Source organism: Camarhynchus parvulus, unplaced genomic scaffold (assembly GCF_901933205.1).
Source record: "Camarhynchus parvulus unplaced genomic scaffold, STF_HiC, whole genome shotgun sequence".
NCBI lineage: Eukaryota > Metazoa > Chordata > Aves > Passeriformes > Thraupidae > Camarhynchus > Camarhynchus parvulus.
The window spans coordinates 46,439-61,146 of NW_022148666.1; the positions used below are offsets into that span (position 1 = coordinate 46,439).

At 63.4% G+C, this 14,708-nt stretch overlaps 2 protein-coding genes across 3 annotated transcripts; both read left to right on the forward strand.

Annotated features, from left to right (window-relative positions):
• The first annotated feature begins 19 nt into the window (after positions 1-19).
• On the forward strand, positions 20-2,322 carry LOC115917022 (3-beta-hydroxysteroid-Delta(8),Delta(7)-isomerase-like). The gene is made up of 5 exons (XM_030970756.1): positions 20-71; positions 294-621; positions 1,024-1,060; positions 1,141-1,271; positions 1,653-2,322. Exons 2-5 carry the CDS (start codon positions 306-308, stop codon positions 1,859-1,861), a joined length of 693 nt encoding a protein of 230 aa, XP_030826616.1. The 5' UTR covers positions 20-71; positions 294-305; the 3' UTR covers positions 1,862-2,322.
• Positions 2,323-3,566: 1,244 nt separating this feature from the next.
• On the forward strand, positions 3,567-12,981 carry OTUD5 (OTU deubiquitinase 5). Of its 2 annotated transcripts, none has more exons than XM_030970751.1 (9): positions 3,567-3,778; positions 4,658-4,751; positions 4,958-5,022; positions 5,830-5,986; positions 7,389-7,537; positions 8,960-9,145; positions 10,162-10,363; positions 11,317-11,430; positions 12,792-12,981. In XM_030970751.1, the coding sequence occupies exons 1-9, from the start codon at positions 3,659-3,661 to the stop codon at positions 12,908-12,910; spliced, it is 1,206 nt and encodes a 401-aa protein (XP_030826611.1). In that variant the 5' UTR covers positions 3,567-3,658; the 3' UTR covers positions 12,911-12,981. The 2 variants fall into 2 exon arrangements, with proteins under 2 accessions (XP_030826611.1, XP_030826612.1); XM_030970752.1 differs by having other exon boundaries at positions 4,661-4,751.
• The last annotated feature ends 1,727 nt before the right edge of the window (positions 12,982-14,708 follow it).

The following is a 14,708-nucleotide window of genomic DNA, read 5'->3' on the forward strand; positions in this document are numbered from 1 at the left end:
GGCGGGGTGAGGCGCGGCGGCGGCGGGCGCGGGAGCGGCGCGGGAGCGGGAGTGGCGCGGGAGCGGCTGAGGTGAGCGGGGCCGGGAGCGCGCTGGGGCCGGGGCTCACCGCGCTCTACGACCGGGAAGCGCCGGGACCGCCCCGCGCGGGCCGGGGAGCGCAGAGGAGCCGCGGGGAGCCGCGGAGAAGCGCGGGGTGCGCGGGGAGGCGGTGCCGCGGCCGCCGTTCTCCGGTCGGGCCTTGGCGGGCCGCGCTCACCGCCGCCCTCCCCTCACGCTCTCCCTCCCCACAGGGCACTGTTGCCATGGAGACGAGCGCGCACCCCTATTGGCCGCGCGCGCTGGCGTTGCCGGGTTACGTGGCGGGCGCGCGGCCCGGCTGGCAGTGCGCAGGCGCGGTGGCGGCGGCGGCGGCGGCGCTGTTCGCGCTGGGCTGGGCCCTGGGCGGGGCCGGGGGCGGGGCCAAGGGCGGTGCGAGGGGCGTGGCCAAGAGAAGCCCCGCCCGCCGGCTGGTCCTGGGCTGGTTCCTGCTCTGTACCGGCATCCACGGGGTCCTGGAAGGATATTTCAGCCTCCGGCACCGGGAGCTGCCCGCCGACACCGGGCTGCTGGCCGACGTCTGTGAGCACCCGCGGGGGGCGCTGGGGAGGGGTCTCGAGGGCAGCCCGGGACACTGGACGGGCATTGGCCACGTGGGGAGGGGTCCCTGGGGCATCTGGGAGTTCTGAAGGTTCCTTGGGTATATGGGGAGGGCTCCCAAGGGCATCAGAGGGGCACTGGGCACTTGAGGAGGGGTCCCTGGGACATTTGTCGGGTCTCTGGGCACGTGGGGAAGGGTCCCAAGGGCATCAGAGGGCCTTGAAGGTTCCCTGGATATGTGGGGAGAGGTCCCTGGGGTATCTGGGCGGTCGCTGGGTAGGTGGGGCGGGGTCCCTGGGCAGGTGGGCAGGGGCACAGCCGGGTGCTGGGGGTCCCCTGGCTCCCCTTGCCCCCCTGACCCGAAGCCCCCTCCCCAAATTGCAGGGAAGGAATACGCCAAGGCCGACAGCCGCTACATGACGTGAGTTGGGGACATGGGGACAGTGGGGAGGGGGTGGCCGTGTCCCCAATGTCCCCAGCTGACCCCTCCCCCTCCCGCAGGAGCGATGACTTCACAGTTGCCATGGAGACGGTGACAGCCTGGGCCTGGGGTCCCCTGAGCTTCCTCACCTTCCTCGCCCTCCTGCGGCAGCACCCGGCCCGCTACATCCTGCAGCTCGTGGTGTCCCTGGGTACGTGGCCCTGTGTCACCAGTGTCACCTGTGTCACCATCTCAGTGTCCCCTGTCCCCAGTGCACCCATTGTGCCGTGTCCCTGTGTCCCCAGTGTCACCGTCCCCCAGATGGGCTCTGTCGCAGCCCCCAGCCTGTCCCTGTCCCCAGGCTGTCCCCATGTCCCTGTTGCTGTCCCTAACCCCTGTCCTTGTCCCTGTCTGTGTCCCCAGGCTGTCCCTAACTGTGTCCCTGTCCCTGTGTCCCCAGGCCAGCTGTACGGTGACATCCTGTACCTCACCCCGGCTGTCCCCAGGCTGTCCCCAGGCTGTCCCCATGTCCCCTGTGTCCCTGTCTGTGTCCCCAGGCTGTCCCTAACCCTGTCCCTGTCTGTGTCCCCAGGCCAGCTGTACGGTGACATCCTGTACTTCGCCACGGAGGCGCGGGCGGGCTGGGCTCACAGCGACCCCCACCCCTTTTATTTCTGGGGTTACTTCGTGGGGCTCAACGGGCTCTGGGTGCTCGTGCCCGCGCTGCTGCTGCTGGACGCCGGCCGGGAGCTGGCGCGGGCCCAGCGCGGCCACGACCGGCCCCGCCACAAGGCACATTGAGGGGGGGAGACCCCCCAGAGACCCCCGGGACCCTCCCATGGACTGAGAGAGCCCCCCAAAGACTGAGAAACCCCCCATGACCGGCCCCACCACATTGAGGTGGGGGAACACCCAGAGACCCCTCCCGGGGGGAGGGACCCCCCCAAACCTCAGATCCCCCCTCCCACCCCCAGCCCGAGGGACCCCCCACCCCTCAAGGGAGGGTTCAGCACTGAGAGGGTCCTGGAGGGGAATTTTGGGACCCCACCCCCCAAGTGAGGGTTCAGATTCTGGAGGGGAATTTGGGGACCCCCCCAAAAGCTCAGGGAGAGCAGCTGGAGCCCCCCCGTGTTCCCCAGGGGGGTCACAGCCTCGTTTTTGGGGATTCCCTTCCCGTTGTTGGGGGTCACCCTCTCGTTTTTGGGGTTGTGCCGTGGGAACGTTCCTTATTCCTGGGGGGTGGGGATGGATTTTAATAAAGGAGCTGGAAATGGAGCTCCGGTCTGCTTTTGGGGGTCCTGGGGGGTCTTAGGGAGATCCTGTGGATTTTTGGGGGGGGGTCCTGAGGGGTTTTGAGGGAGTTCATGTGGTTTTTTGGGGGGTCCTGGCTGGTTTTGGGGGATTCTCGTGGGTTTTTGGGAGGTCCTGGAGGGTTTTGGGGGGGTCCTGGGTGGTTTTGGGGGGATCGGAGCACGTGGGAGGGCGGGGAAGGGGCGGGGTTTACGGCAGATTGACAGGTGAAGGGTGGGGTTATGAATGGGGCGGTGCTTCTGTCCTCAGCTCCGCCCCTGCCGCGCCTGAGCCAATAGGAAATTAGGTCGCTTGCTGCTGCCAATAGGAAGGCGATGCAGGTGGGGGTTAAGACCCGCACCAATCAGCGCTCGGCGTCTCCTCGCTGCTCCCTCCCACCGATGATTGACGTCCCGTCACCCAATCAGCGCTCGCGTTTACTCCGAACGGCTCCTTCCCCCTCCGCTAAACCGACACCTCCCCCCGCCAATCACCGCTCCCCTCCCCTCCCCCGAAACCAACCAATCACCTCCCTCCCTCCCCTCCTCACCCAATCCCCGCTCTCCCCCGCCATCACCATGGCAACACCCATCCCGCCTCCACCTCACCGAGGCGCAGAGACGAAAGGCGGGACTTCCTCCACGCTCTCAGCCAATCATAACGCGCTCTCACCTCCGGCAGCCAATGGCGCGGCGCGGCGCGGGCGAGGCGGAAGCGCGCGCGGGGTCGGAGGTCGCGGCTGTTGATGTTGACACGGCCCCGGCGGCCGCAGCGCCCGCGGCCCCTCAGCGCCGGGGGCGCCCCCGAGCCCCGCGGCGCCCCCCGAGCCCCGCGCCGCGCCCGCGCCCCATGCGCGCCCCGCCATGACCATCCTCCCCAAGAAAAGCCGGTCCCGGCTCCCGACGGTGATGGCGATTCCGGCCCTGACGCGGGGCCCGAGCGCGGAGCGGACGCGGGGCCCGAGCGAGGCCCCGGAGGCGTCGGCGAACCCGGCGGGCCCGGCGTGGGGGCCGCGGCCTCGCGCCCTCGCCGCCGCCGCCGCTGCGGGGCTGGGCCGGCCTGCCCGGAGCCGCCGGTTCTCCTCCTCCCGCGGGGCCCGGCTCCGGTAGCGGCGGTCCCGGTTCCACCGACGGCCCCGCGGCGCTGCTGGGGCTGGAGGCGGCGGCGCTGGGGCTGCCCGAGCCCCGCGGGCCCGGTTGCGGCGGCGGAGCGGGAGGAGGCCCCGGGCACAGCAAACGGCGGCGGCGAGGAGGGGCCGGGCCCAGCGCGGGCCCCGCGGGCTCGGGCCCCGGCGGGATCGGGCTCGGCATGGGGCTGGGACCCCCCGGCTGCGGCAGCCCCGGGCCCGACGAGGCGGGAGGTGGCTACAACAGCGAGGATGAGTACGAGGCGGGCAGGGTGGAGATGGACCCGGCCACCGCCGAGCAGGTGCGGGGACACCGGGGACAGCGAGGGGACACCGGGGGCATCCGGAGACGACCTGGGGGGACAGCGAGGGGACATTGGGGGGCGTCTGGGGACACTGAGGGGCACCAGGGACACTGGGGAGGACCCGGGGGGACATCAGGGGACACTGAGGGGACAAAATGAGCACCGGGGGGTGACAGCGAGGGACACCGGGGGCATCTGGGGACGCTGGGGGTATCGGGGGGCAGCAAAGGGCGTTGGGGGACACCAGGGGGACACCAGGGGGCACTGGGAGATATTGAGGGACACGGGGTGACATCAGGGGACGCAGGAGGACATGGAGGGGACACTGAGGGACAGTGAGGGGACATCAGGGGACACTGGGGTGATACCAAGGGGACATCAGAGGACAGGAGGGGGACATCAGGGGGACACTGTGGGGACACCAGGGGACGTGAGGGACCTGCCGGGTTCGGTGTCCCCGCGGTGTCGCGCTGTCGTCATTGTCCCCTTTTTGCCCCCGTTTGTCCCCAAATTGTCACTGCTTTGGGACATCCCCCGTTTTGGGACCCCTCCTTGTCCCCCGAGTTTTCCTGGACCCTGCCCCACCCCCCGCCCTTTTCCCTGCTGCCCTGGGACCCCTCCCCACATTTCCCGGTGTCCCCTCTGCTTGGTGACACCCCTGGAACCCCCCCCTGTACCCCCCAAACCCCCCCAGTGCCCCCCCCCGTGCCCCCCCCCAATGCTCTGAGGGACCCCCAAGGGACCCCCCTCCCCCATCCCCTTTGTGACCCCAACTCCTTGTCCCCCCTCAGCTCCCCCCATCTCATACCCCCCCAAATGCCCCGGGGGCCCCCCGTGCCCCCCCCGAGCCCCCCCCGAGCCCGGCTGTGTCTCCAGCAGGAGCACCGGTTCGAGAAGGCTCTGCGGGAGAAGAAAGGCTTCATCATCAAGCGCATGAAGGAGGACGGGGCCTGCCTGTTCCGGGCTGTGGGTGAGCTCCAAAACCCCCCCAAAAAACCCCCCAAAACCCCCCAAAAATCACCCCTAAAATCACCGCAAAAACCACCCCAAAAATCACCCCAACCCCCCCAAATCATCCCAAAAATCACCCCAAATCACCCCAAAATCACCCCAACCCCCCACCCCCAGAGGTGCTGCCACCCCTCCCCATTGTCACCTGTGTGTCCCCTCCCGCAGCTGATCAGGTGTACGGAGACCAGGACATGCACGAGGTGGTGAGGAAGCACTGCATGGACTACCTGGTGAGGGACTGGGATGGACTGGGATGGACTGGGATGGACTGGGGGCTGCTCAGAGCACCGGGGGGACCAGGCTGCTGTTCCCTCCCCTGTCCCCCAGTGTCCCCAGGGCTCTCTCAGTGTGTCCCTGGTGTTTCTCAGCGTCCCCAGGGCTCTCCCAGTGCTGTCCCCAGTGTCCCTGTGGTTCTGTGTCTGTCCCCATCCCGTCCCCTGTGTCCCCAGCCCGTCCCCATCCCATCCCCAGCCTGTCCCCATCCCATCCCCAGCCTGTCCCCATCCCATCCCCAGCCTGTCCCCAGCTGTCCCCTGTGTCCCCAACCTGTCCCCAGCTGTCCCCAGCCTGTCCCCAGCTGTCCCCAGCCTGTCCCCGTGTCCCCAGTCCCCAGCCTGTCCCCAGCCTGTCCCCAGCCTGTCCCAGCCTGTCCCCAGCCTGTCCCCTGTGTCCCCAGCTGTCCCCAGCCTGTCCCCTGTGTCCCCAGCCTGTCCCCTGTGTCCCCAGCTGTCCCCAGCTGTCCCCTGTGTCCCCAACCTGTCCCCTGTGTCCCCAGCCTGTCCCCAGCCTGTCCCCAGCCTGTCCCCTGTGTCCCCAGTCTGTCCCCAGCCCATCCCCAGCCTGTCCCCAGCCTGTCCCCAGCCTGTCCCCAGCCTGTCCCCTGTGTCCCCAGCCTGTCCCCAGCCCGTCCCCAGCCTGTTCCCAGCCTGTCCCCAGCCCGTCCCCAGCTGTCCCCAGCCTGTCCCCTGTGTCCCCAGCCCGTCCCCTGTGTCCCCAGCCTGTCCCCTGTGTCCCCAGCCTGTCCCCTGTGTCCCCAGATGAAGAACGCCGATTATTTCTCCAATTACGTCACGGAGGATTTCACCACCTACATCAACCGCAAGCGCAAGAGCACCTGCCACGGGAACCACATCGAGATGCAGGCCATGGCCGAGATGTACAACCGGCCCGTCGAGGTCTACCAGTACGGCACTGGTGAGTGACGCTGGGGGCACTGGGAGCACTGGGGAGGGGTCCCTGAGGCACTGGGAGCACTGCGGAGGGGTCCAGTAGGTGCTGGGATTAATGGGGAGGGGTCCTTGAGGAACTGGGAGCACTGGAGAGGGGTCCCTGAGGAACTGGGAGCAATGGGGAGGGGTCCTTGAGGAACTGGGAGCACTGGGGAGGGGTCCTTGAGGAACTGGGAGCACTGGAGAGGGGTCCCACGGGCACTGGGATCAATGGGGAGGGGTCCTTGAGGAACTGGGAGCACTGGGGAGGGGTCCCTGAGGAACTGGGAGCAATGGGGAGGGGTCCCACGGGCACTGGGATCAATAGGGAGGGGTCCCTGAGGAATTGGGATCAATGGGGAGGGGTCCTTGAGGAACTGGGATCAATGGGGAGGGGTCTCATGGGCACTGGGAGCACTGGGGAGGGGTCCCTGAGGAACTGGGAGCAGTGGGGAGGGGTCCCATGGACACTGGGAGCACTGGGGAGGGGTCCAAGGTGCCATTCTGGAGGTCCCAGCTGGATTTTTGGGGATCCTAGTTGGATTTTTGGGGATCCCATCTGAATTTTTGGGGATCCCATCTGGTTTTTTTGAGGTTCCCGGCTGTTTTTCTGGGATCCCATCTGGATTTTCAGGGCTCCCGTCTGGTTTTTTGGGGATCCCATCCAGATTTTTGGGGATCCCAGCTGTTTTTGTGAGAGTCCCATCTGGACTTTCGGGGATCCCAGCCAGTTTTTTTGGATCCCAGCTGTTTTTTCAAGGATTTCATCTGTATTTTTGGGGTGCCACGTGTACTTTGGAGTGCCATCTGGATTTTTAGGGTGCCGTCAGTATTTGGGGTCCCATGTGTATTTCGAGATCCCATCTGTTTTTCTGAGATCCCATCTGGATTTTTTGGGATGCTATCTACATTTTTGCATTTTCCCAGCCAGTTTTTTAGGATCCCAGCTGTTTTTTCAAGGATTTCGTCTGTATCTTGGGGTACCATGTGTTATTTTGGGGTGCCACGTGTACTTCGGATTTTTGGGGTCCCATTTGTATTTTGAGATCCCATGTGTACTTGGGGTCCCACGTGTATTTTGGGGTCTCACGTTTATTTAGGGTGCTATGTATATTTTGAGATCCCCTCTGTATTTTGGGGTGCCCTGTGTATTTTGGGTCCTGTTAGTATTTTGGGGTGCCATCTGTACTTGAGATCCCGTGTGCATTTTGAGATCCCACCTGTTTTTGTGACATCCCATCTGTTTTTCTGAGACCCCATCTGGTTTTTTTTGTTTAATCCCATCTGCATTTTCGGGGCTCCCAGGCAGTTTTTTAGGATCCCAGCTGTTTTTTTCAAGGATCTCACTGTATTTTTGGGGCGCTGTGCGTTATTTTTGGGGTGCCCAGAGCCCATCAACACGTTCCACGGGATCCAGCACAACGAGGACGAGCCCATCCGGGTCAGCTACCACCGCAACATCCACTACAACTCCGTGGTGAACCCCAACAAGGCCACCATCGGCGTGGGGCTGGGGCTGCCCTCCTTCAAACCGGGGGTACGGCATGGGGGACCCCGAGTTTAGGGTCTGGGGGCTGTGATTTGGGGAGTGGGAGCCTCCCTGAGCCCCCCATTCCATCCCTGACACCCCATTCCATCCCTGAGCCCCCCATTCCATCCCTGAGCCCCCATTCCATCCCTGAGTCCCCCCATTCCATCCCTGAGCCCCCATTCCATCCCTGAGCCCCCCATTCCATCCCTGAGCCCCCATTCCATCCCTGAGCCCCCCATTCCATCCCTGACCCCCATTCCATCCCTGAGCCCCCTTTCCGTGGGGCTGGGGCTGCCCTCCTTCAAACCGGGGGTACAGGGCAGGGGGGACCCCGAGTGTGGGGACTGGGGGCCTTGAATTGGGGAGTGGCACCCCGAGATTGGGGTGGGGCACCCCGAGTTCAGGAGGTGGGACCCCGAGTTTGGGGTCTGGGGGCTGTGATTTGGGGAGTGGAACCCCCATTTTGGAGAGCAGGAACTGATTTGGGGGGTCCCGCCCTGAGATTGGGGGGTGGGACTATCCCTGAGCCCCCCATTCCATCCCTGACCCCCCATTCCATCCCTGAGCCCCCCATTCCATCCCTGACCCCCCATTCCATCCCTGAGCCCCCCATTCCATCCCTGACCCCCTCATTCCATCCCTGAGCCCCCTTTCCATGGGGCTGGGGCTGCCCTCCTTCAAACTGGGGGTACGGCATGGGGGACCCTGAGATTGGGGTCTGGGGGCTGTGATTTGGGGAGTGGGACCCTCCCTGACCCCCCTATTCCATCCCTGAGCCCCCTCCTTCAAACCGGGGCTATGGGGCAGGGGGACCCCGAGTTTGGGGGGTGGGGAGTCTGATTTGGGCAGTGGGACCCCAACTGGGGGTCTGGGGGCCTTGATTTGGGGGGTGGAACCCCTGCACGTCCCACGGTGTCCCCTGTGGTGTGTTCCCGGTGTCCCCTCAAGTCCCCGTGCCCCACAGCGTCCCCCCCATATCCCCAGTGTCCCCTCATGTCCCCAGTGTCCCCTCACATCCCTGTGTCCCCAGTGTCCCAGTGTCCCTGGTGTCCCCGATGTCCCCAATGCCCCCTCATGTCCCCCAATGTCCCTGTGTCCTCCAGTGTCCCCAATGTCCCTGGTGTCCCCAATGCCCCCTCATATCCCCAATGTCCCCGCTGTCCTCAATGTCCCCAGTATCCCTAATGTCCCTAGTGTCCCCAATGTCCCACAGTGTCCCCTGTGTCCCCGCTGTCCCCTCACGTCCCCCCTGTCCCCTCACGGCCCCGCTGTCCCCTGTGTCCCCCCGCTGTCCCCTCACATCCCCGCTGTCCCCTCACATCCCCGCTGTCCCCTGTGTCCCCGCTGTCCCCTGTGTCCCCGCTGTCCCCTCACGTCCCCGCTGTCCCCGCTGTCCCCGCTGTCCCCTCACGTCCCCGCTGTCCCCAGCTGGCGGAGCAGTCGCTGATGAAGAGCGCCATCAAGACGTCGGAGGAGTCATGGATCGAGCAGCAGATGTTGGAGGACAAGAAGCGCGCCACCGACTGGGAGGCCACCAACGAGGCCATCGAGGAGCAGGTGGCCCGCGAGTCCTACCTGCAGTGGCTGCGCGACCAGGAGAAGCAGGCGCGGCAGGTGGGACAGCGCCCGTGTGTCACCGTCCCTGTCACCGTCTGTGTCCCCATTGGTGTCCCCGCCATCCCCTGGCGTCTGTTGGTGTCACCATTGGTGTCCCTGGTGTCACCGTCGCTGTCCCTGTCATCCCTGGTGTCACCATTGGTGTCACCACCGATGTCCCTGCCAGCCCCTGGTGTCCCCCCAGGTGTCCCCAACCTGTCATGGTGTTCTCTTTGCTCCAAGAGTGACGTCCGACCATTGTCCCCCTGCCCTGTGGTCACTCCGTGGTCACTCTGTGGTCACTCTGGTGGTCACTCTGTGGTCACTCTGGTGTCCCCTCTGTGTCCCCCAGCCCCACAAGGCCAGCGCCGCGTGCAGCTCGGCCACGGCAGCCGTGGCCAGTGGTCTGGAGGAGTGGAGCGGCCACTGACCCCTGTGGTCACTCTGGTCACTCTGTGGTCACTGTGGCCACTCTGTGGTCACGCGGTGCTCACTGTGGTCACTGCAGTCACTGTGGTCACTCTGTGGTCGCACTGTGGTCACTCTGGTCACTCTGCGGTCACTCTGTGGTCACTCTGCGGTCACTCTGCGGTCACTCTGTGCTCACTGTGGTCACTCTGTGGTCACTGCAGTCACTGTGGTCTCACTCTGTGGTCACTCTGCGGTCACTCTGTGGTCACTCTGTGGTCACTGTGGTCACTCTGTGGTCACACTCTGGTCATTGTGGTCACTGTGGTCACTCTGTGGTCACTGCGGTCACTCTGGTCACTGTGGTCACTGCGGTCACTCTGTGGTCACTGCGGTCACTCTGTGGTCACTGCGGTCACCGCGGTCACTGTGGTCACTGTGGTCACTGTGCTCACTCTGGTCACTCTGCCGTCACTGCCGTCACTCTGTGGTCACTGCGGTCACTCTGTGGTCACTGTGGTCACTCTGCCGTCACTCTGCGGTCACACTGTGGTCACTCTGTGGTCACTCTGTGGTCACTCTGCGGTCACTCTGTGGTCACTCTGGTGTCCCCTCTGTCCCCCCAGCCGCGCAAGGCCAGCGCCACGTGCAGCTCGGCCACGGCCGCGGCCGCCAGCGGCCTGGACGAGTGGAGCGGCCGCTCGCCACGGCCCCGCAGCGCCGCCCCCTCCCCCGAGCACCCCGGGCTGCACCCCGAGACCCCCGGCCCCAAACCCCCCTCGCCCGGAGCGCCCCCCGCCGGAAAACCCCCCTCGCCCTGCGCCCCAGGTGGGACTGGGGGCACAAACTGGGGGGCAAACTGGGGACATTGGGGGCACTGGGGGGCAAACTGGGGGCACAAACTGGGGGGGCAAACTGGGGACATTGGGGGCACTGGGGATCAAACTGGGGACACTGGGGCACAAACTGGGGGGAAAATTGGGGGTACTGGGGGCACAAACTGGGGGTACTGGGGGCACAAACTGGGGGCACTGGGGCACAAACTGGGGGGCAAACTGGGGGTACTGGGGGCACAAACTGGGGCACTGGGGGCAAACTGGGGGCAAACTGGGGGTACTGGGGGCACTGGGGGGCAAACTGGGGGCACTGGGGGGCAAACTGGGGGCACTGGGGGCACAAACTGGGGACATTGGGGGCACAAACTGGGGCACAAACTGGGGGGCAAACTGGGGGCACTGGGGGGCAAACTGGGGGCAAACTGGGGGTACTGGGGGCACTGGGGGGCAAACTGGGGGCACTGGGGGGCAAACTGGGGGTACTGGAGTCCCAAACTGGGGGCACTGGGAGCCCAGACTGGGGTGATGGGAAACTCAAACTGGGGGCACTGGGAGTTCCTGGGGGGTTTTTGGGGTGCTGGGGTGTTAACGAGGCGCTGGGATTGGCACTGGGGGAATCGGGACAGATTTGGGCTTGGGGGGTCCCTGATCCCAAATACGGGGTTTTGGGGGGTCCCTGTTCCCAGCTGTGGGTGGGCTTTGGGGGGGTCCCTGACCCAAATTTGGGGATTTGGAGTTTTGGGGGGGACCCTGACAGCATTTTGGGTTTTTGGGAGCCCCTGCCCCCAGTTTGGGGTTTTTGGGGGGTCTCTAACCCCGTTCCCCCCCCTCCAGGGACCAGCAGCCAGCTGGGGGCGGGGGGCTGGGATTTGGGGGGGTTCCTTGATGCCATATTTGGGGTTTTGGGGTTTTTGGGGGGGTCTCTAACCCCGTTGCCCCCCCCAGGGACCAGCAGCCAGCTGGGGGCGGGGGGCGGCCGGGCCACGCCGCCGCTGGTGTCGCTGTACCCCGCGCTCGAGTGCCGCGCCATCATGCAGCAAATGTCCCCGACCGCCTTCGGTGAGCCCGAAACCCGGGGTTTGGGGGGTTTGGGGGAAATTTGGGACAGTTCAGGGTCGTTTTGGGGGGATTTTGGGTCGCTTTGGGGGATTTTTTGGGTGGGTTTAGGGGCGTTTTGGGGGGGATTTTGGGGTGTTGTATGGTTGTTTTGAGAAGGGGTTTGGGGCAGTTTAGGGTTGGTTTTGGGGGATTTTGGGTTGTTTTGGGAGGGTTTTGGGGCATTTTAGGGTTTTTTGAGGGGGTTTTGGAGGATTTTGGGTCGTTTTGGGGGGATTTTGGGGGGATTTTTGGGTGGTTTCAGGGGTGTTTTGGGTGGGATTTTGGGGCGTTTTCGGGTTTTTTGAGGTGGTTTTGGAGGATTTTGGGTCGTTTTGGGGGGGTTTTGGGGCGTTTTAGGTTTTTTTTGGGGGGTTTCAGGGGATTTTGGGTTTTAGAGTTGTTTTTTTGGGGGAATTTTGGGTTTGGGGGGATTAGGGGAGTTTTGTGGTTGTTTTGAGGGGTTTTGGAGGATTTCGCATCGTTTTCAAGGGATTTTGGTTTGTTTTGGGGGGATTTTGGGCCTTTTAGGGATGATTTTGGGGCATTTTAGGGTTGTTTGAAGGAGTTCTGAAGGATTTTGCGTCGTGTTGGGGCATTTTAGGGCTGTTTGGGGGGATTTTGGGGCATCTTAGGGTTGTTTTGGAAGGTTTTAGGGTCATTTTGGGGTGATTTAGGGTCCTTTTGGGGGTGTTTAGGGTCGTTTGGGGGGCCTTAGGATCATTTTGGAGTGTTAGCATGCAGTTTAGAAGAATTTATCCATTTTTTCCCAATTTTTGAGCTCAAATTCACCCCAATTTCAATACCTGGGCTGCATCCAGTGCTTCAAAACTTTTTATTCCCCCAAACCCCCAACCATGTCCCCCACCCCAAATTGAAATTTTTGGTAGTTTTGGAGGTTGAGGGTCGTTTTGGGGGAGATTTGGGGTCGGTTTTGGGAGTTTAGAGTAATTTTTGGAGGTTTAGGGTGATTTTGGGGCTGATTTAGGGTCATTTTGAGGGACTTGGGATCATTTTGGAGGCTTGGCATGAAGTTTAGGGGTGGAATTTTTACTCCTAGGCTCATTTAACGAAAACTTTTAGTAAGTTGGGATTTTGAAAACTTGACCAGCCTGAATTTTTGATAAAAACCCCACAGAGGGAGCAGATTCATCCCTTTATTTTCCAATTTTAGAGCCCAAATCCACCCCAACCTCCTCCCCACCCCGATTTCAATACCTGGGCTGCATCCAGAGCTGCCAAACTTTTTATTCCCCCCCCAAACCCCCCCCCAAGCTTCTCCACCACCCCACATTGAAATTTTTGGGGTTCCTGCCGCCTCTCAGGCCTGAACGACTGGGAGGACGACGAGATCCTGTCGTCGGTGCTGGCGGTGTCGCAGCAGGAGTACCTGGAGACCATGAAAACCTCGCGCCACAGAGACCCCGCCGCCGACAAGAGTTGATATTGAACCCCCGGACTGCGACCCCCCACCCAAACCCCCAAAAAACCCCCCCCCCCAACCTTCAGAGAGACCCTCCGGACCCCCCCCCCCCCCGCCCCACCACCCAAAAAAAAAAAAAAACAAAACAAAACAAAAAACCAACAACCAAAAAAAAAAAAAAAAAAAACCAAAACAAAAAAAAAACCACGGCTGAGCCCGACCCCCTCCCCAATTCCCACCCCCCACCCAAAAACCAAAAAAAGCCCCCCAAGGGACTCTCGGTGCGTGGCGGGGGCTGAGTTTGGGGGTGACACAAAACCCCCCCCCCCGGCAAAAAATGGAAAATGGGGGAGGGGGACACAGCGCTGGACGCCGCGGATGAACCTCGGCTGATTTTTGTGTGGGGGGGGGGAGAGAAGATGATGAAGATGATGATGAAGAAGGAGAAGACCCCTCCTCAAAATGACTGGGGGAATGGTGGGGGAGGGGCTGGTATTTTTTTTCTAGGGTCTCCTCTTTCTTCCCCCCCCACCCCCAACACCACTGTGGGATTTTGCTGTTTGGGGGATGGGAAAGGGGGGAAACGGGGAGGGGGGAGGGGTCCTCACTCTGCCCCTCCCCCCTCTCCCGAGTATCAGCACCTGTGGGGGGGGGGGGGAAGGGGGTCCGGGGGTGCTGCCCCCCCACACCCCCCCGCACCCCGGTATTAAACTGATGCCCAGCAGCCCCCTGGCCCCGTCTGTTCGTGGGGGGCTCGGCCCCCTCCCCCACCTCCCCCAGACAGGCGCTGGGGGGTCCCCAGGACCCTTTGGGGGGCTCCCCAGATATTTCGGGATCCCCAGGCCCTTCGGGAGGCCCTGGGAAAGGAGGGGGGGTCTGGAGATTTGCGTTTTTGGGTGGGGTCCCGCTGCGATTTTGGGAACCCCGGGCCTGGTTTTGGGGACTTCCGTGTTTACCCCGCGGTTGCCATGGTGATGCGTCGCGCTCGGATGACGCGCGCAGTGCCGGCAGCCAATCAGCGGCGAGGGCGGGAATGAGGGGGCGGTGTCACCTTGGGTGCGCCGGGAGCGCAGCGCTGCCTGACCCAAGAGATGTCGCGGGGCTTGAGGGCTGTCGGGGCTCTGCGGATGCTGTCGCGATACGGAGAATATCGTGACAGCCGCGACGGGGGGGCTGGGTCTCGTTATATCGCCACAAAGCAGTGCGGGACCTCCCGGCGGCGTCGCTCTAGGCCTCGTTTCCATGGCGACGTAGGGGCGTGGTTAGAGGCGTGGCCAGGACCTCATGGCGGCTTCTTATTGGTCAGTGGGCGGAGCTCGTGGGGTTGCTCCGCCCCTTTCCCCGGCCGCCAGGGGGCGCCACGCGCGGAGCGGGGGCGAGCGCGGGGAATGGAGCTGCGCGGGGGGCCCGGTGAGGGGCGGGGGTCTGAGGGGAAAATGGGGTTTGTGAGGGAAAAACGGGGTTTGTGAGGGGAAAAATGGGGTTTGTGAGGGGAAAAATGGGGTTTGTGAGGGAAAAACGGAGTTTGTGAGGGGAAAAATGGGGTTTGTGAGGGGAAAAATGGGGTTTGTGAGGGGAAAAATGGGGTTTGTGAGGGGAAAACGGGGTTTGTGAGGGGAAAAATGGGGTTTGTGAGGGAAAAATGGGGTTTGTGAGGGAAAAATGGGGTTTGTGAGGGAAAAACGGGGTTTGTGAGGGGGAAAATGGGGTCTGAGAGCGGGGAAATGGGGGTTGTGAGGGGAAAAATGGGGTTTGTGAGGGGAAAATGGGGTCTTAGAGGGGGGCCATGAGGGGAAAATGGGGTCCCTCAGCAGGGGGA

What these genes read in the sequence shown, in the direction of transcription:
- OTUD5 (XM_030970751.1), top strand. Translation starts at nt 3,659, where the DNA reads ATGGGGCTGGGACCCCCCGGCTGCGGCAGCCCCGGGCCCGACGAGGCG. An exon ending in CTGCCTGTTCCGGGCTGTGG is followed by an intron (nt 4,752 to 4,957) that starts GTGAGCTCCAAA and finishes CCCCTCCCGCAG; the next exon opens with CTGATCAGGTGTACGGAGAC. An exon ending in GGTCTACCAGTACGGCACTG is followed by an intron (nt 5,987 to 7,388) that starts GTGAGTGACGCT and finishes TGGGGTGCCCAG; the next exon opens with AGCCCATCAACACGTTCCAC.
- LOC115917022 (XM_030970756.1), top strand. Translation starts at nt 306, where the DNA reads ATGGAGACGAGCGCGCACCCCTATTGGCCGCGCGCGCTGGCGTTGCCG. An exon ending in CGGGCTGCTGGCCGACGTCT is followed by an intron (nt 622 to 1,023) that starts GTGAGCACCCGC and finishes CCCAAATTGCAG; the next exon opens with GGAAGGAATACGCCAAGGCC. An exon ending in GCCGACAGCCGCTACATGAC is followed by an intron (nt 1,061 to 1,140) that starts GTGAGTTGGGGA and finishes CCCCTCCCGCAG; the next exon opens with GAGCGATGACTTCACAGTTG.